The 21,497-nt window shown below is 38.9% G+C and overlaps 1 protein-coding gene across 1 annotated transcript; it reads left to right on the top strand.

Annotated features, from left to right (window-relative positions):
- Positions 1–1,685: 1,685 nt before the first annotated feature.
- On the top strand, positions 1,686–17,259 carry Ns3 (nucleostemin 3). The gene is made up of 10 exons (XM_090108015.1): positions 1,686–1,878; positions 1,954–2,177; positions 2,640–2,861; positions 3,305–3,425; positions 3,542–4,093; positions 10,832–10,984; positions 11,316–11,454; positions 12,443–12,642; positions 14,392–14,480; positions 17,061–17,259. The coding sequence occupies exons 1-10, from the start codon at positions 1,783–1,785 to the stop codon at positions 17,182–17,184; spliced, it is 1,920 nt and encodes a 639-aa protein (XP_089964141.1). The 5' UTR covers positions 1,686–1,782; the 3' UTR covers positions 17,185–17,259.
- Positions 17,260–21,497: the final 4,238 nt, after the last annotated feature.

Below are 21,497 nucleotides of genomic sequence, written 5' to 3'. Positions count from 1 at the left end.
TTCATTACAAATAAACAAGACTTCGGACTTCCTAATATTATAAACAGACGTTCGAACTGGTGCGACCGGACCACCGTACTCGTGCGGTGCGATCGACTCGCCACACGACCGCACCGCACCTAGGGTTGCCAGTATTTGATTTAAGGGTTAACAGCATCAAAAATACGAGTTTTAGTTATTTTTTACGGGAGATAATTAAAACAGCAATGTTAAATAGAGAAAATTTATTTTTGGCATTTATATTTGCTGTTGGAAGAAACAGCTTTTAATAGCTCTTCATTTTCTAAAGCGAATGTATAAAAATCTTTGCACGATAATTTAAAATTACAATTAATTTGCAGCTTCGCCTTTACAGTTTCAATATTCAATCGGTTTCGGCTATCCGTCCAGACATTGCCGCACAAAGAAAATATTCTTTGTTTAAAAATTACGATTAAATTTACGATTTTTAAAAAAACATTTAAAATATTGGAATTTTCGCGGCCGACTGAGCTAAATAAATTCGTATAAAAAAATAGATACACTAGCGACTAGATAATTTATTACGTTGCTAATATATGAAGTGACTAAAGGCGCAAATTATCCCTTTTTGAAATTTTCGATATTGTCGATAGAGGCGAAAGTATTGTAATTTTTACTGATTTTCGTTTTTATTTTTTATATTATATGCAGGCGTTAGTAGAAGCTCTGTTTAGTACCAAAAGAAACCTTGAACTGAGTTCTACATGTGACAAAAATACCACATTCTAGCCACGAAGTTATTACGAGATATAGATTTTCAAAGAATGTCAGGGTTGTCCCTAGTAAACAAAATTATATATATCATCTATCTATTACCAAGTTTTTGTTTATGTTTTAGTCGTTAGTTATAGTCGATATTTCAATATATTATTATAGGTAGGTACTTAATCCTTATATGTAATAAATTAACGGAACAAAAAAAATATCTTAGATTTATAAGACAATTCAATAATATCAAATTAATACAAATTAATCTCCTTTTTTTGTGAATATTTCGAGCATTGATCATAGTAATCTCATTAAAAGTCAAACCGAATTCTTTGAAAATCTATTTCTCGTAATAAATTCGTGGTTAGAATGTTGTATTTTTTTCACATGTAGACCTCAGTTCAAGGCTTCTTTTGGTACAAGTACAAGTACAAGTTACAACCATTGAAAAGAAGAAAACGAAGAGAAAAGAATGGGCAAAATTATATTTAAAAGACAGGGATTCATTCAGACATATGCAGTCATATCATAAATCTTTGTAGAGTTCTAAAATTTATATTATTAATCTTTTTTCAGTATTAGCCACGTCATCCGACGCCATCGCCATTGATAACGATCGACCGACGTCCGTTTTGTTTGGCGGTAGAACTATGACTAAAGCTGTAATAAGTATATAGTCTATGACTAATGCGCTGTCCGGTGCGATCGCCCGTCCACACGCGCGAATTTGGTACGGTCCGCACCAAGTTCGGATGAAAAAACCATCGAACCAACCGTACCGTCAATAATAATAATTATGTCCGGCGGACCACTGTACACACGATCGAATATGGTCCGGAGCGCACCAAGGTCACGGTGCGGTCCGTACCAAATTCGAACGTCTGTTTATAACTTAAAAAAGAACCCAAAACGTCATTCTTGTCAAAATATGGAAATGTCATTTGTCACGTGTCATAGTAAATTTGTGCCTGTCAATTTTTGCACGTTTATTTGTAAACGAAATAACCTTAATTTCATTAAAAAAGAAAGAAGAATACGCACAAACATTCCAAAATGGGGAAGAAAAATAAAGATACTCTTGGACGTTCCCTAATCAAAGATAGATTTGCTAAAAATCGACATCGACGTCATGTAGAAGATAATACTCTGGTATGTATTGTTACACTTAAAAGTTATTAAGTTTCTTCCAAAAACACATTATTGATTATAATATTGTATTTTTAGCTGCACACAACAGAAGTTAATGATGGATACGAATGGGGGAGACTCAACTTGCAATCAGTTACAGCTGAATCATCTCTACAAGAATTTTTGTCTACAGCGGAATTAGCAAATCGAGAATTTATCGCAGAGAAGCTTAATGTGAAATACGTCAAGTCCGCTCCAAGTGCTGTGGAACTGCAAATCTCACAACCCGATTTTGATGAACCATTAACAGTTCCAAGAAGGTATATTTATTATACACATACCTTATACATACTTAATTGAAAATGATAGCTTTGATTTATATCTCTTTAGCTCCACATTATTAGCCAAAAGAAAGAAAACAAAAATTGACAAATGTAAATTTTTGTATACAAATTTATGTTATCTATACTATCTATACTTCTATAATAATATTATAAAGAGGAAAGGTTTGTATGTATGTATGGATTTCACGCATAAACTACTGGACCGATTTTGATGAAATTTGGCACAGATAATCTTTAGACCCTGAGAAAGAACATAGGCTACCTTTTATTGCGAAATATGTACCACGGGCGAAGCCGGGGCGTATCGCTAGTAAAATATAAAAAAATACATACTTGAAATATATTTTTTAGACATTTTGCAATTGAAAACCTTTACATGATTAATTTATTAATATTTTTTAAATATTTTAAATGTAACTTATGTTCTATACAATTTAGACCACCATGGCGCCCAGGTATCACAGCTGAGGAACAAATAAGCAGGGAGAAGGACTCCTTCCTGGACTGGAGACGTCACCTCAATGAATTGCAAGCTTCGCTCGGAGCGGCCGTTACACCGTATGAACGGAATATTGAGTTGTGGAAACAATTGTGGAGGACACTCGAGAAGTCTGATGTGGTACTGCTTCTATTGGATGCTAGGAACCCGTTGTTATTCAGGTATTGCAAGATAAATTCCAATTTTAAATTGCAATTTTAGAGATTGTACACAATAGCGGAAATATGGTTATCCACAGTCAAGACAAAATATTTGGGAGGGATAAATTAGTGGAAGTTCTGAAGGCTATGAAAGTGGATAAATTGAAGAATCCTCCTAGATTGACTGTGGGCGTGATTGGTTACCCTAATGTGGGGAAATCTAGTACTGTCAATGTGTTGATGCAATTTTAGAGATTCTACACAATAGCGGAAATATGGTTATCCATAGTCAAGACATATTTCAAAAGTAATGTTGTGTTCAAAAATTTATTCATATCTCACAATACACGACATACAAGTACAATTAATACATACAGTAAAAGTAGTAAATTACTTAATAATTTAACTTACTCTAACTTAAAACACAATAGGGTTGCTAATTTTCATTTTTCTTAATTTGACAGATGTTTAGATCTAGAAAAGTATGCAACTGAACAAAAGTGCAAGATTATTCTTTTATTAAACAAAGCTGATTTGACTACAGAATATGTTCGAAAATGCTGGGCTGAATACTTCACAAAAGAGGTACAAAATTTCTCTTCTACTTTTTAAAATTCCAATAAGAATTCAGCTTTTGTCACTATAAAAAAAAACCTATAAAATGGCCATAAAAAACTACATGATTTAAATTTTTATTTCAGAACATATCAATAATATTTTTCTCAGCGGCGAAGACGACAAAAGAGAGGAAAATTTCAGAGGAGGAAAAAATAGAAAAACCAGACACCATTATTGACTCTGGCACAGAATCTATTTCTGATGATGAAGAAGATATTTCTGATGAAGAAACAAAACCGGATGAAATAAAAGAAACAGAAGATGACATAGAAACATTCAAAAAACATTTAGGAGTTATAAATGAAGCCGTTACAAGCACAGCTAATAAATTAGACGCAATTCAAATAGCGTTAGATAAGGTTATGGAAAATCTGAGATTAGGGAAACCTATAGAGCCTTTTGAAGTTAAAGAAGTAGAAAATGATAATCTAGAAAGTATTAGTGAAGATATTGAATCAAATGTTAGCAATGTTTGTAATTCACATGAAATATTTGGGAGGGATAAATTAGTGGAGGTTCTGAAGGCTATGAAAGTGGATAAATTGAAGAATCCTCCCAGATTGACTGTGGGCATGATTGGTTATCCTAATGTGGGGAAATCTAGTACTGTCAATGTGTTAATGCAGACTAAGAAAGTGAGTATTTTTACATGTTTATAATATTTGCATGTTTTATTTCTTTGTTATTTTTAATAAGGTAGGTAAGTGAGTTAGGTCCCTCCCATCGTTCCAAGCCTTGTCGTGGCGGGGGGGCTCAGTACCTGGGTTGCAAGCCAGCATCTTGGGGAAGCTAATATGGAATACACACGTGCCGCTCCCGATTTGTTTTTCATAAAACTATACGGGATGCGGCCCTGGAGTAGGCTCATCCAACAGGCAGGTGGTGGTGAGCCATTATTTCCGCTCGCCTGTATGAATGCGCCCGAACAAGATCACGGGTTGACGGAATGCCTATGGGCATGACTGAAGAAGGTCCTTAGAGACCAGCGGCTGAAATACAGCGGTGGATGGCGGTTGGTGAACCGCGGCACGGCGGGCCTAGCGGGAGGATGTCTTTTGCTGGGCATTGGGGCTTTGGCCCTCCGCCGGGCAAACTGTTACCTCTAACGTGTGACGTTGTCATGTCTAGCGGCACGTTAGAGACCAGGGGGCTTGCCTTAATCGGCTGGCCCAAGAGGAAGGTGACCTCAGAAAAAACCCCTCCAATTCGGCGTTGGGGCGCCCCACGGGGCCTAAGCGCGGCGTCGAATTCCTGCCTCCCTCTGGGTGGCAGGTGGCTTGGCGAGTAGATCAAGTCTAAGTGGCCAACCCCCGGATACCGCCCGCCCTCCGGGGTGTAGTAGGGTTACCCGGGAACAGGGGGCACCTCCCGGGTGGACTGTATACATCCCCCATGCTCGTGGGACTTTACCTAGTACATTATGAAACCCCAACTTGAAGTAGAAGGAGGAATGCCGAGTGAATCGGCGGTTAAAAGATGTAACGTTGTGTTGGAGCGTGTGACAGGCGCTACCCCAACATCTATAACGTCTACTGGTGGAACTGTCAACCGCTCTTTTGTGGTAACAGATGCGGCCGCAGAGTCGGACTCTTCCAACTCCATGGTGAGCATCAACTCGCGAACAACTATGAGTCCCTTGACTCGCCGGGAGGCTCTATGCACCCCGAACAAGGAGTCACGTTTTTGGCGATGTCGAAAGCGTTCTCGGTTGGATGATGGAAGCTCTAGTGACACCTCCATCGCGTCCTCCTCTGGGAGAAAACCACGAACAGGCCTGCGCAAGACGCTGAGGGCAGAGAAGGATAGTCAAGCGGAAGCCGAACCCGGAGTATCAGGCTCAGTAGACCCAGAGCCAAAATCTGTGCGTTCGCCCGCCGTGACGTTGCATACGGCTGGCGCAAACACAGCGACTGAAGACGTACGGAAAAGGATCGAGGCCAACCTGGCGACCGTAGAAAAGATAGCAAAAGCGTCCAATCATCTCAAAACTACCTATGTAGCCGACCTAAGAAAAGCTGCTAAGGCGATAAGAGAAGATACCGATTCTCTTGCTCTTAGGACGCTAACTGATGAAACAAGTGCTCTTCGTGCAGAAAATGAGCGTCTGCGCATAAGGCTAGATTTTCTTCAAAATGAGATGCGTGAAATGCGACTGCTTATGCAACGGGGCCCGGTTGCCTCTTCACAACCAGCAGAGCTGTCGCAGGAATTCGAAGCCAGGATGATTCGTCAACTGGGAGAGCTGATTGATGCGCGGCTTAAAAAATTAGAGCCTCAACCAAGTCCTCAATTGCGATCCCGCGTCCCTACTGCGGTGGATAGACGAGGCAGTCGAATCGCCGATACCCAACAGGAGAGTTGTCCTGAAGTCTCAGATGATACGAGACCAAGACTAAGGGGAACTAAAACGAAAACAACTCAGGATGCGACAAAAAACAAAGAAATTAAGGAGACTAAGGAGAAAAAAAAGGGAGACAGGAAGAAGAATAAGAAGGGAAAAGAGTCAGGTAATAAAAGACAGATGGAAGAACCGGCTCCTGCTCTCTCCCCAGCAGTGGTGGTCTCCACACATCTCGACGTGGAATGCCCTGCGGTGTCTACAGCCACCTCTGGGGAGGGATGGTCAGTTGTAGCAAAGAAGGGCAGAGCGAGTGCTAATAAAGTGCAACAGGCCGGGCTAACCAGACACACGGTGGAATCGCGAAAAGTGTCACAACCACCTAAGTTAGCACAACCTAAATTAAGAGCTCCGAGGTCCGCGGCAGTCGTACTAACAATCCCAACCGAGGCCCAGACCAACGGGGTAACGTATGCTACGGCTATCCAAGAGGCGAGATCCAAAATTGACCTGAAAGAAGCCGGAATCGAGTGCGTGAAATTTCGCCAAGCGGTCACGGGAGCGACTGTCATACAGATCTCTGGACCTGGCAGCAACGAAAAGGCTGATCTGTTGTCAGACAAATTGAGGACCCTCTTTAAGAACAAAAACATAAAGGTCTCTAGGCCCGTAAAAATGGCGGATTTACGCGTGTCAGGTCTTGATGCGTCTGTGACAGTGAACGACCTCAAGGAAGCCATAGTCATAAAAGGTGAATGCTCGGCCGAACAAATAAGAGTGAGCCAATTACAAAAGGACAAAACCGGATTGTACGCAGCCTGGGTAAACTGCCCTGTAACAGCGGCCAAAAAAGTCAGCGAGGCACGTTTCCTAGTTGGATGGGTTGCGGCGAGGGTAAGGGTGCAAAAGCCACGGGAGCTACGTTGCTTCCGCTGCCTCGAAATTGGTCATGTTGCTAACCGCTGCACTGAGGAATGCGACCGCAGCCAGTTGTGCTACCGCTGCGGGCAGCCAGACCATAAAGCCGCCAGCTGCACCGCTAAGCCAAACTGCATAGTATGTGCGGCTGCTGGCAGGAAAGCAGACCACCGTTTAGGTGGCACAGGCTGCTCAACGGACAAGGCGCCTAAAAGGAGGCCCATAAAACCTACTGCCGGCTCCCAGACAGAAGGAACAGATATTATGGAGACTGTAGAAACCGTTACAGTGTAGCATGGCCCTACAGTTTCTGCAATCAAACCTCAACCACTGTGCCAGGGCTCAGGACCTATTGATTCAGAGCCTGGCACAGTGGTCAGTACATTTTGGAATACTATCGGAACCCTACGCCGTACCCGGCGGGCGAGATAATTGGATTGGAGACCTCGATGAAGTGGCTGCCATAGTGGTGACACAAGCAGAAGGTTCACCTCCGATTCGCGCACATATGAAGGGTCACGGATGCGTAGCTGTCAGGCTCATCGACACGGTTGTTATTGCAACATACTTCTCGCCGAATAAAACTCTTCCTGAGTTTGAAGCGTTTTTGGGAGAAGTGGGCACCCTGATTCAATGGGGTCGCCCTAACAAAATCATCGTTGCTGGAGACCTGAACGCTAAATCCGTGGCTTGGGGCTCTTCAGCTTCAGATGCCCGTGGAGATGTCCTCGTGGAATGGCTCGCGGCTCAAAACCTGGTCTCACTGAATCAAGGCACCGAACACACATGTGTGCGCATGCTGGGTGGCTCAGTGGTGGACGTGACCTTCGCGAGCCCCTCTCTTGCCTGTCGTGTCAAAGGTTGGCGGGTCCTGTCGGAGGTCGAGACCTTATCTGATCATAAATATATCAGATTCGAGGTTCTCCCTACGACAGGTACTACGAGGAATACAAACCTCGATACCTCTTCGACTATCGAGACCAATCCGAGGTGGTCTCTTAAGAGCCTGGATGGACACCTACTAGAGCTAGCGTCCTTAATCAGGGCGTGGTGTCCGAAACCCGATACCATAAATGTAGATGCCGAAACGGAATGGTTTGCCGAGACAATGACGCAAGTCTCGGATGCCGCGATGTCAAGACTGAGAAAATTTCTCCCACAAAACAAAGTCTACTGGTGGTCGATGGAACATGCGCGGCTCCGATCTACTTGTGTGACCGCCAGACGCCGATACACCAAATATAGGCGAAGGAGGGGACGCGTTGACTATTCTACCGCGGAGGAGGCCGAACGATACAGCAATTATCAGAACGCCAAAAAGGCTCTCAGAGATGCCATCGCGGTTGCGAAGGAAAGAGCCTGGGCTGAACTGCTAGACACGCTGAACCTGGATCCCTGGGGACGCCCCTACAGGCTAGTAATGAATAAGCTGCGTCCTTGGGCACCACCGCTAACAGCTACATTGGAGCCATCGCTGCTCCAAAGGGTAGTGACCACCCTATTTCCAGGTTGTAGTCTCGATGCAACCGACCTTGCGAGTCGAGTTGGAAGCATCGAACAGGAAGAGTTGACCTGCGATGAACCCTTTTCGGACGTGTCCCTAGCCGAACTGAAGGCCGCAGTAGACCGTCTGAAAAGGAAGACTACCACACCGGGCCCAGATGGAGTGCACGGTAAAGTGTTGTCCCTCGCCCTGTCGTATGGACTGGAGCAGCGTTTCTGTAACTTATTAACAGAATGCCTTAAGAGCGGGAGGTTTCCGGAGCGTTGGAAGATGGGGCGCCTAGTCCTGCTAAAAAAGAGCGGCAAACCGGCAGACTCACCATCAGCATATAGGCCGATCGTCCTCCTCGACGAAGCGGGTAAGCTCTTCGAGCGCATTATCTCGAGCCGCATTCAGACCCACCTGACAGGAATAGGACCAGACCTTCAGGACGCGCAATTTGGTTTTAGGCGGGGACGCTCCACAGTGGATGCCATAGCCCGCCTTCGTGACATCTGCGAAGGATGCGTCTCCCAAGGCGGGGTTGCACTGGCAGTATCCTTAGATATTTCCAATGCATTCAATACCCTGCCTTGGGACAAAATATTAGATGGCCTCGCCCGACACCAGCTACCGTTGTATCTCCGCCGTATCGTCCACTCATATCTCTGCGGGCGCAAAATTGCCTTCCCAAGGCAAAATGGTTGGGGTAGCCATAGTGTTGCACGCGGTGTTCCACAGGGCTCCGTACTGGGGCCTCTTCTGTGGAACATCGGGTACAACCACGTGCTACGAGGAGGGCTGCCGCAAGGAGTTAGCGCCATCTGCTACGCTGATGACACCCTAGTGGTGTCCACGGGCCGGGATTTCAGGGAGGCGCGACTTCGAGCTACAGCAGGAGTGGCACAAGTAGTTGGTCGAATCAAAAGCCTAGGGCTAAAAGTAGCCCTCGAGAAATCTGAGGCTATATGCTTCCACGGCCACCGGAGAGCTCCACCACCCGGGGAAGAGATCGTAGTGAGCGGGGTGCCCATCCGAATCGGGCCCAGACTGAACTATCTCGGTTTGGTGCTCGATCCGCGATGGACATTCCAGGGCCACTTTTCGGCACTAGCCACCAAGCTCGGCACCACGGCAGCGGCTCTTTGCCGCATTATGCCAAATATTGGAGGGCCGAGCTGGGGGTGTCGCCGACTCTTCGCTGGAGTGGTAAGATCACAAGCGCTGTATGGGTGTCCGATATGGGCGGACAAACTGTTGACGCGTAACACAATCGTGCTGAGGCGGTGCCAACGAGTAGTAGCTATAAGAGTGGCTAGGGCGTATCGCACCGTCTCCTATGATGCGGTTTGTGTCATTGCCGGAACTGCTCCCTGGCATCTTGAAGCCGCTGCCCTGGCACAAGTTTATTGGCGCAGAACTGAGGCAAGAGAGAGGGACGAGAACCTGCCCTCAGAAATGCTCCAAGGATGGAAACAGGAAGCTCGTGACGCGGTGTTTCGCCGATGGCGTCGAGAACTGGACTCGTCCCGCGTGGGGGCCTGGACCTTGAACGCAATCAGCCCGATGCTCAAGGAATGGGTGGATAGGCGGTGGGGGTCGGTCAGTTACCGGCTTGTGCAGGTTCTGTCTGGGCACGGTTGCTTTGGCAGTTACCTGCACAGAATCGGTCGTGAACCGGCTCCCGCCTGCCATCATTGTAGCAGCCCTCAAGATACGGCTTTGCACACGCTTGTGGAATGCCCAGCATGGACAGAGGAGCGTAGGTCTCTCGAGAGCCTGCTAGGAACAGACACCCAGCTGACCCTGCGGGCCCTTGTAGAGACTATGGTCACTGGCGACACTGACCGTGCATGGAAGACCGTCGTCACTTTCTGTGCGACGGTTATGAAAAGAAAAGAGGACGCCGAGAGGGCCCGAGAGAACGACCCAGCGGCGGATCCTCTACGTCGGCGCAGACCCGGCAGGCGTAGGCGTCTTTATGACCAGCGCCAGCCGTAAACTACCTTAGAGAAAAAGCGCGGGGGGAGGTTTCCGTAGGTACGCGCATATTATAGTTATGCACGCGGCAAGGAAACCGGAGCCCCCCGCGGCGTAAGGTGGTTAGATCCGGAAATGGAACGACGATATTATTTAATATCGTCGCCCATTGGCACTCCCGGATCTCGAAGGGCCGCCAAGAAGCGGCAGTCGCCACAGACGGCGGGGGTACAAGGCCTGGCTGTTAACCCCCGCCGTTCAAGAGGATAGACGGCAACCGTTGGGTTTTAGTGGGTATGGCTTCGTGCGAGTCCCACATACCCCCTTGGACAGTAAAACTGTCGAGGGGGATGCGTAAAGGCATTTCCCAACGTAAAAAAAAAAAAAAAAAAAAAAAAAAAAGGTAAGTGAGTTAGGTAGTTAATAGTTTCATTTATATTTTTAATTATTATAGTTTATAAAACAATGATTTTTGTATCTTTATGTTATTGTAATAGTATTTTTGATTTTATTTAGTTACTGACCTTACTTTTTCCATATTACTCAAAAAAATTTTTTTTTCAATTTTTTTCTACTTTTTTCAATTACATTAGGGATTTTTCTGTTATAAATGAAAATATATAAGCTGGAGATAATTTTATATTTTAATTTCAGGTTAGTGTTAGTTCAATGCCTGGACACACAAGGCACATACAGTCACTAATTCTAGACAATGATATAGAGTTACTAGACTGTCCTGGGTTAGTGTTGCCAGCGTATGCAGTGGCTCCCGATCTATTGCTCACTGCTGTGTTGCCGATTGACCAGGTTTGTCATACAAATGTGGTGTTTATTATTATATTTTACAAGAGAAATGTGATTTTGTTAATTTTAAGCAATATGTTTATCTATTAGTGGTATTTTTTTAATAATTATACCCTTCAATTTATTTTTTATTTAATGGTAATTTTGCTTTGTACAATTTTGCTAGTAATATTGTATTTTTATATATATTTTTATTTTATTATTATGATACCAGCAATGGTCGTTGCTTTTCTTTGTGTTATTATATCTGTGCAATTCATTCAGAAGATGCTTCCATTTATTTTTTTTCAAAAAAATTATTTTTTTTTTATTAAAACTAATTATTTTCCTATAGATGCGAGCACACGACGCAGCAATGGCGCGTCTTTGTCAATTGGTCAGTAAACACACGTTTGAAGAGAAATATGGACTGCTATTGCCAGAAAATGAGTCTACCGATCTTGAATATAAGATGATTCTGACTGCACATGCTTGTGAGTTTTTTTTACTTCTGAACTAGTATATTTGATAATGTTAGGGAGATAATCTAATAAATAAAATATCGTTCTAATTTATTTACAGAAGAGGTTAGTAGTTCTAAATTTAAAACTTATATATAAAAAATGTACTAGTTCAGAGAGCCTATTACAGTATGAAGGAATATATGGACGATAAAAACCCATGGAGGGTTGTCGCGTAAAAACCACAGGACAGTTCTTTGGCATATTACTATAATATATGTAATTAGTAAAATTGTAAAACTGACATGATTAAAAAGAGCAACTATGGAGTTTCTTGCCGATTCTTCTCCGTAGATACTGCTTTCCGAATCGGTGGTAAATGTTAAAAATATGTACCTAATGACGTTTCAAAAGTGCTTCTAGAAGAAGTCTAATTGAATAAATAAATGTTTGAGTTTGAGTTTTGAGTTTGAATTCAAATTTCAATCTATGTATATAATTAATTTTTTGGTTTTTATAATTTGATCAATAATTAAATTATTTCATTTTATTTGATAGCTAGACAGTTTCTCAATTTTCACAATAAGCCAACCAATAACTCCAACCTTACTCAGGAGGCACATATACATATATATACATATATATTATACTATTAGTATCATCAATCACCAAAGTGTAAATCCCTTATTATTTAGAACTAGCTTTCCGCTCGCGGCTTCGCCCGCGCAGTTAAAGAAAAACCCGCATAGTTCCCGTTCCCGTGGGATTTCCGGGATTGCGTCATTTTCCCGGGATAAAAAGTAGCCTATGTCCTTTCTCGGGTATCAAAATATCAAACCAAATTTCATGAAAATTGGTTCAGTAGTTTAGGCGTGATTGAGTAACAGACAGACAGACAGAGTTACTGTCGCATTAATAATATTAAGTATGGATGACGAAAAATATGTAACAAAAGTGTACTTTATTTTTTCTGAACAATTTTTTTTAATTTTCTTCAATATTTTAAATGTTTCTTCTCCAGTCAACAGAGGCTTCATGACAGCAGCCGGTCAGCCAGATCAATCTAGATCAGCTAGATTATTACTAAAAGATGCGGCAAGTGGTAGATTACACTGGGAACAGTTACCACCGGGCTTTCAACCTGCGTCTGTTGAAATATTGATAGAAGATAAGAAGAATGAGACGAGGAAACCCACCCCAAGGGAGGCTAGGGCTGTTGAGGTGGGTATTTATTTATTTACTTTAGTTATCTATACTAATATTATAAAGAGGAAAGATTTGTATGTATGTATGTATGGTTTTCACGCATTAACTACTGGACCGATTTTGATGAAATTTGGCACAGATAATCTTTAGACCCAGAGAAAGAACATAGGCTACCTTTTATTGCGAAATATGTACCACGGGCGAAGTCGGGGCGGACCGCTAGTAATTATATTATATATTCTTTATTGCACACAATTTTTAATTGTACAATACCAAAATATCAAAAGCAATTGGCGGATTTATGGCTAAATAGGAATTTCTTCCAAGCAACCAGTACCAAGCATACAGTTTACAGTTGCAAATTTGGGAAGATAGTGTACACATAAAAGAAAAATTAATCACATAAAAAGCAAATAAATTAATACTAAAAACATACAAATTGTATTGCTCACACATGAGAAAATACAAATACAGGAATAACATAAAATAGAGAAAGGCATGTACAAAAGTCGGCCTTATCGCTAGGTAGCGATCTCTTCCAGGCTACCGTATGTATGTGCGTAAGGAGAGATTTTGATTGAGGTGGGTAGTTGAAAAAAAAAATATTTATAAAAAAAGAGCGTGTGTGCCGAGCATACGTGTCAGAAGTGAAACTTCTTTGGCAAGATTCAAGGATTGAATTTGATATTTTGGTTTTATGGCATTCAAATGCTTTATAAATATATTTTTTTTATTAAAGAATTGAAAAAATCTATCACTAGGCGGGATTCGAACCCGCGTCTTTCCACCATTTTATCGTGTGTGTAATTCTAGGTTTAAATACGAGCTACTTACCTATTCTGTCGAAAAGGTGAAAATAAATGAAACACATTGATTATCTAGGATGCAAAATTTTAATTTTCATTGATTTTTCGTCTTCTTTCGCGTTAATTTTATCGAGTGAAAATTACTCAGTTATTTCTATGTCCTAATTGGCTAAACAAATAATGTTTTCATGGGAAAGATATATTTTATTCAATTCTTATTATATACTTTTTTATAATGTACATTTAAATCTGTTCAGGTATTAAGACGCTTGCACATAACATTGCAATATAATGTATTTAGAATATAATGTAGTTTATTTTAAAATGGGAAATGCGTAAAGAAAGGTTTAATGATGGGAATGTAGGAAAGGACTGACTGGGATAAATTAAACTCAAACTCAAAGTGAATTATTTATTTATTCAACTATAGCTGTGTTCTGTATTTTGCTCATTTCAAATCATATAAAATATAGCTTACCACCCGCGGCTTCCACCGCTTTGTCTAAAACCTTATAAATTGTATACTAAAACCTTTCTCTTGAATCACTCTATCTGTTAAAAAAGACCGCATCAAAATCCGTTGCGTAGTTTTAAAGATTTAAGCATACAAAGGGACGGACACAGAAAGCGACTTTGTTTTATAGTATGTAGTGATGCTAAGGAACTAATGTGTGTAAGAATATCATTTCTATATTCATTTCCATTCATTAATTAGTAGTAAACTCTCTGTTAGAATTAATTTTTACACGCTTTTATTAGCTTCACCTGTATGTTTGTATGTAACCGACTCCTTTAGACTCGATTTTGACCCACTTTAAACGGACAGATTTAATTCAAACTAAAAAGATTCATTAATTGTATTTTTTGGAAACTTTGGAACATATATGTATATGTGACCATTGAATTATATGATATTTAATTTGTTTTTCAATTAATTAACTTTTCAAATAACATACAGGGTTGGTTGAACAAATCGACTGAAATTGACAACGCATTCTTCGCGATGCAGAAAAGTGGAGCGCATGTTAAAGGGAAACCTATTTTGGGGTAAGTTATTAAAAATGTTTTATTATTTCTAACTCTAGCTGTGAATAATTGAGACTTAAATTTATTAAACATATTTTAAATGTTTATTGGTCGATATTTCTCATTAAAAACAGTTAAGATCCAATAAAATATTAAGAGCAAATTATTTTCAACTAATAACAGAAAACAGAATGATGCTCTGAAAACTTCGCCGATGACGTAAAGCTAATACTGAAATAGAATTTATGCCACAAAAGGAGTAATTTGTCTTCATAATTTACAACTTATATACATTATACGTCCGTCAAGAAATAGTATTGCGTTTACATAAACTTTATGAAAACTACTAAACTTCTTTTAGAAGCACTTTTGTCATATTAAACAGAAATCATTTATTACTTGTTGGGTAAAAACTAAACAGCTTTTAAAGAGGGGATCTAGTAAAAAAAACTAGTCTAATCTCATAAACCCAATTCTTTCAACTTATTTATACGCAATTTGTAACGAGATACACGAGCAATAAATATATTTAAAACGTTTCCAAATTTTCCGAAATGGACGCATTTCTCTCGCGAAACAACATTGAGAATAATGTATGTTTGAAAGATGTGCAAGTATCAAAGAATATGTAAGTCTTAAAGTTGTTTATTTTAAAAACACGTGGTTAGTGTTTTTCAATCTAAATGCGTTAGAGTTTACGCTTTTGCAAGCTTCAACTATATCTAAACAAATATAGATCTGAAGAATTCGGTTACCGGATTAAATAAGTTTTGGATGGTAACGGAAAATGTTGGGAAATTTTGTTTTGAGTTTCATTAAAGTTAAAAATGCAATCTGTTCTGTTTTTGGCTTCATTGGTGTTGTGTTAGGATGCTTTTCCACCAATAATGTGCGAGGATGTGTAGCGAGCAATGCGTTTGTAAAGAATCATATTGCTTCATTTAGTATGAAGTTTGCAATTATTTTTGAAGCGTTTACCGTTTGATGTGATACTATTGGTTATTTACAAACACATTCCTCGCTACACATCCTCGCACATTATTGGTGGAAAAGCACCCTTATGAGCTTCACGTTGACTGAAAAATAAAATAGAAAATACATTAAACGGTGATTATAGGTTTATTATGCGCTGTAAAAGCTTTTAATTGATGTTCCATGTCATGCATGTGTGTTGAACAGAAAAGTAATTTTTAGAAAGTTGTTAGGAGTTATAGTAGAGCCATTTTAATAGGCAACATTTGACAGTTCAACATAATTCAACAACGTAACCTAGTAACGACGACATAGAATAACATGATATTTCGTTTTGTTAGAACTGCACATTTGCTTAACTTTTTTCAATTACGATTACATATCTTATATATAAAAATGAATCGCAAAATGTGTTGGTAAGCGCATAACTCGAGAACGGCTGAACCGATTTCGATAATTCTTTTTTTATTATATTCCTTGAAGTACGAGGATGGTTTTAATGTAGAGAAAAGATGTGTTTTTTGTACCACGGGCGAAGCCGGGGCGGACCGCTAGTTTATAATAATAATGACCGATGCAACTAATTTTAAGATTTGATTTTACTGATAAACCATTCTAAACATTTTCTTATTTAAAGAACTGACGTCGCTACAATTTTGTGTCAATAAACCTTTTTTCTTTATAAATACCAGAGACGTTACTCTAAAAATCGAAATCTGACATCTAGAATCGAATGCATTGGTTACTTGGGAATAAAAATCATCATAAATTATTGACATGTGTTTCAAGTTCGATTGACAATTGTTTCAAGTCCGTATCGATTAATTCGCTTTAATCGATGTTTTTAAGGTAGTTAGTTACCCTATGAAGATAAAATTGATAGACGTCAAATGTTGCCTATTATATTGGCTCAACTATAGTAAGCTTAAATTGCAAAAGTATGAATATTCAGGTAATAAAAAATGCCGTTTTCTCTGTATTATTTAAATGGGTATAAAATTCACCTAAACAAGAAGAATAATGAAGCATAATACATATAAAAGCGCGGTTAAACCGACGGTGAGTACAGTAATTCTAGAATGTACTGGAACTCTGGACATTTCTAGAACTGGACAAATTATTGCGCACAAATATACTTTTGAGCAATTTTCACGATCGTTAACCCTCCGTCTCCTCGTAAACTAGTTAAATTTTATGAATTAACGCTTGGCTCCGGTCCAGGGTGACCATTTCAAAAGTTTATTTAGGTTCCCCTTAAATATAATTGATAATATTTAACGCTGTCTCTTTCATCTCGAGGATTATTATGTGCACATTCTGTGGTATTATGTAGGCATTACACTCTATTTAATGAAATACAAGGTGTTTTAAAATGGTGTATAAGGTGTTGGATAATCATTTAATTTCGAAATAAAATGTGCCGATTGATATGAATTCAATGTTTGTAAACAATTATTTCTTGAAGGAATGTTCAAAGGCATCTGAATTGATGATTCATATCATGGAATTAGCATTCCTCACTCAGTTAGAGTGACTTATAGTGCAATAAAGTAGAGTGTAGTCGGTTATCGTATATTGTTGCCAGGTGCAGAATTGAAAATTGCATATGAAATGTATATATTTTTTCAGGATTTCTGGAGCGCAGACAACTGATAAAATGGTCAGCAAGCCCTGGAAGCAAGAAAAACGTCACGCCAATAAAAATAAGCGGGAAAAATTAAGAAGAGTATATTCACATTTGGATGAACATTAATATTCGATAAATATCATAAATATCACCCATAAAATGTATTTGTGTTGTATATACAAGCAAAAATAAAAATACGTATTGAAAGCTATATTTTATTTACATTTTAATATTGTTTTGGCAGTTAGAGCTGTGCGAAAATTATGGCCTTACGTAGGAAGGATTATATTTTACTCAAAACAATTGCTTATAAAATTGAGACTTAGGAGTTATAAATCTTTGCCAGTTTAATAAATTAGCGCGTATTGCGTCATTGCTTTGGGCACGCAGAACCGTTTGGGGGCGTGGCGCCAAATTTCAATCACTTTGTTGCCAGACTCAAATTCATTTTGGTGAAGGGAATTATCCTAATAATCTTATTTATATCTTCTTAACACGAAAAAAGAAAAAATGGATTTGTAGCTATCTAGCATTAATGATTATTTTATTGCAATTCATAAATTGAAAAAAAAAACTATTTTAATAAAGAACAATTTACTCGGCTATTAGATAGAGCTAGATTATTTTTACATATTTAGTTTTTTACACATTTATAAAATAAAATGCAATTCAATATTTGTTAGAAATAACTGATGAAAGTGCCAACTATATTCAACCAATCAGCTTTCGCTGCTACGAGAAGGGGCGGAGTCTAAGCGCATGTGTGAGGGAAGGAAAAAATAACAGACAATAATTTCTCACCTGATACTGAAGCCATAAAATTAAGCTTATTTTTAATTTCTGATTCTGATTATTTTATTTATATAATCATGATTTATACTATTGTATTATTACCAAATCAATAGCAGGCAACCGAGGTTGCATCTCACAGAGTGGTTATCGATGATAGACGCCGCCCGCAAGTAAACTTAAACTAAACAACCTGCAGGGTATAATAATTTATAAAAACTCCCTTTTCAAAGTAAAAATTATTCATTATTCTTATTGAATCGAGAAATCATTCACTTTTTTATTTTCTGCTGAAGATGAACTCAGATGCGGCTTCTGAACGACGTTTTCAAATATCTAGGTAAGATCAGTTTTCAGTACTAAGCTAGTTTAAAGCGAAGCGAAGTATTTCTCATTGAAATATGTTCAGTATTGAATGGCGTAATGCTGGCCCGAACCGTCTGATTTACAATACGCTTGCTAATTTAAGACAAGTGGTCGATTTTATGTTCGCAAGTCGTGCGTTCGATAAGGTGATGACGTACCCATTTCGGCGCTATGGAATATACATAATATAGGTAATATACGGAATATGTGGAAATGGGAATTGAATCATACGTCTGTTAAGTGTAAGAATTTTTATACGAGGGAGGATTAAGTTACGAAACATTTTGGGGGTAGTTTGAAACTAGACATAATATCACTACTCACTATTGCTTCGATTGCAGACGTAGACCTACCTAGATATATGTATATTTTTTACTAATCACATATGCAATGGATTAACGACAGGTTGCTTGTAAAAAATTGGCCGCAAGTATCTGTAATGACTTTTTTTTTCTAGCGACTATTGTAAAAAGGACGCCAAAAACCATCGAGATAGTATGTACTACGTACTAGAGAGGCGATCGCTACTACACTCTCTTTAACACGAGCTAGAGGTAAGAATCACAAGTCTCTTTAGTCTGTGTCGGACTGTGCCCCCCGCTTGCCGCGTCAACACGTGTTATTGCTCTGTTCAAAATGCCTTCGTGTTTGCTTAGATATTGTTTTACAAGTTCCCATAATACAAACAAAGCCCGAGGAGTGACTTTTCACCAGTAAGTTTCCTTATTATGAGTAAGTCATGCATTTTACTAATATTGTTATCATTTTGCGAAAAATCACCACGCGTTCTGCGTTTCGCGCCATTTTTCATAGACTAACAGCACAGACGTGACACTATCGATGAGTCTGTTAAAAAAATGTAACTGGATTTTTTTTAACTATGTATATATACTAGGAAAGATTACCGTGGTGTAGTACCTAAATATTTATACTTTTACCCGACTACGCAAAGTAAAACGGTAGGTTATATTAAGTAATATTTATTTATTTACCTATTTTTATTTATTAAAAAAAGGTTAATCAACAGTTGTTCCAATAGGATTTATAAATTATTATGCACAACAATTACAAATAAACACAACATTCACACAAACTAATACAGTAAAAGTTCCTTAATCGCGCTTCCTTTATTCGTGTTTTCACTATTCGCGGATTAAAAAAAGGCGACCCAATTTCTATATTCACGACTAAAAATTTTTTTTATTCGCGGATTTAATAAGTACATACATAATAATAAAATTATTCCAATAGGTAGGTGGGTAAGAACCCAATATCCTTGTCAAATGGAATAATAAGAAAGTAAAATAGATCTTATTACAAGTTTGCCTAAAGTACATAATATTATGTTCTTAAATGATATCGCCGAGGCCTTTGACACAAGCCGCCTTTGTCGCAACTTCGCAAGCCACCTCTGCGGCGATTGATGTTTTTGAGAATGTAAATAAACAGAATGGAAGCAACCTTATAACTCAATAAATAAAGTATATTTTTAAATGTAGTTCCGTTTATAGTAAAAGCCGCTTTGCGTATTTATTGTTTCGTCTTTCACATTCGTTACAAAAATTGTGATCGAGTAAGGGGGCGTCCATAAATTACGTGAGGTGTTTTTTAAAATTTTCTGCACCTCCCTCCCCCCCTGGTGAGATGTCGTCAGAATTTATTCAACCCCTCCCCCATCCTCGAATCTCACGTGAGATTTTTCAAAATGTGAGTTTCTTATACGTAAACGCCATCAACATTGAATCATCGTATCCATTTAATTAGGGCTATTATAAACCAATACTCCAAAATTCGATTACATCATGAAGCAAAAACTGATAAAACTATTGATTACTACACAAAACGACAAAAGCTTACTAAATTGATATTATTTAAAGGAAATTAAAATACATAGTTTAATATAAAATCCTCGTTTTATTAATTCCCTAGTATCAGTACCACCAGATAGTACCGAGTAAACAGATTGCACAATGTGTCGCATCTGCACGCATTGCTTAATCTTTGAACTTGAAGCCACGCCTCGCTCGTTCCACACGTACCCCACCACATCGGCCGCGCGCAATGTTTTTGTTTGGAATAACCCCTCTAGTAGTACCTACTATCTCGATGCCAAAACATAATTTTTGCGAGGTACAAAGCTTTAGCAAACAACATTTGTCTTGTCTTTGCTCTCTGTTGGGTACAAAACTCGCAAAAAGATAACATAATATACTATATTTAATCGAAACTATTTGTAAAGAAACGGAACAGAGAATTTCACAGGAAGTATTTCAACATTCACAAGCTTTCAAACATGTGTAAGTAGTATTTTCCGTTTCCTCTGTTCTGTTTATTTGCATCTACACAACCAGTATTGCTAGTGTTTATGTGTGTGACCAAGTCTTAAAATTAGGTTGTTGACCTGCTGAAAAATAACATGTTTATTCGGTTCCCTTTCCCATATATTTCTATATAAACCTTTTGTTACATACCTATTCTTACAAGGTACATATATTACATTTGTAAATAAATTTAATATATAATTACTATTTCTTCGACCGCTCGTACTGGAAATCTTTAAGGAAGGCCTTTGTCCAGCAGTGGACATCTCACAGGTGATACAACAAAAATTATCTTACGGTTACGGTACCTACCTTAATCTTCTTAAAACTTCCAGGGATAATTCTGTGGTTTTACTGCATAAAATAAACAAATTAAACAGAGACGTGGTGTGTTCCCACATCCAGCAATTGTTGCCAATTTTTAATTTATTCTTTGCACGTGTGTTTATTTAATACAAAGTAACGATGTGGGTGGAATTCACGAGGCAATAACTAACAGGAGCCATTGATGCGGTATATCAATGTATTTACTGCTCTAGTTAGGTATTTACAGGTGTTCCTTTTTTATACCTATGAAAGTACCCACATCTTCGAAAATACTTACTTTCTTTAAAAAAAAAAGTCTGACTGTTTTTATAAATCCTGCAATAAATGAAACATTATCCTTACATAAAAAATGAAGTACCTAAGTACTGTATTATCGTTGTTTCTCACAACAATCACAGTATTAAATATCCTTAGATATGAATGGTATTGATATGGAAATAAATAAAGGAAAATACTTACCAACTGAATAACGTAGGGCGTAGGCCGTAGACTGTTGAGTTTTAGCATGAAAAGCAGTAATGTTTTGAAGGTTTGATTTTGTAACGACGAGATAAAATTACATAAAACAGATATTATGTTTATTAAAAATATACATTAATGTGCACTTCCGACACGAGTAAAAACTTTAAACGAAGG

The sequence above is a fragment of the Colias eurytheme genome, chromosome 12 (genome assembly GCF_061535395.1).
Source record: "Colias eurytheme isolate Ceu_HAF_F1 chromosome 12, ilColEury1 Martin Lab GWU primary, whole genome shotgun sequence".
Classification (NCBI taxonomy): Eukaryota; Metazoa; Arthropoda; class Insecta; order Lepidoptera; family Pieridae; genus Colias; species Colias eurytheme.
Note: the sequence above shows the minus strand (reverse complement) of the source record. Positions and strands in the feature narration are given on the sequence as shown.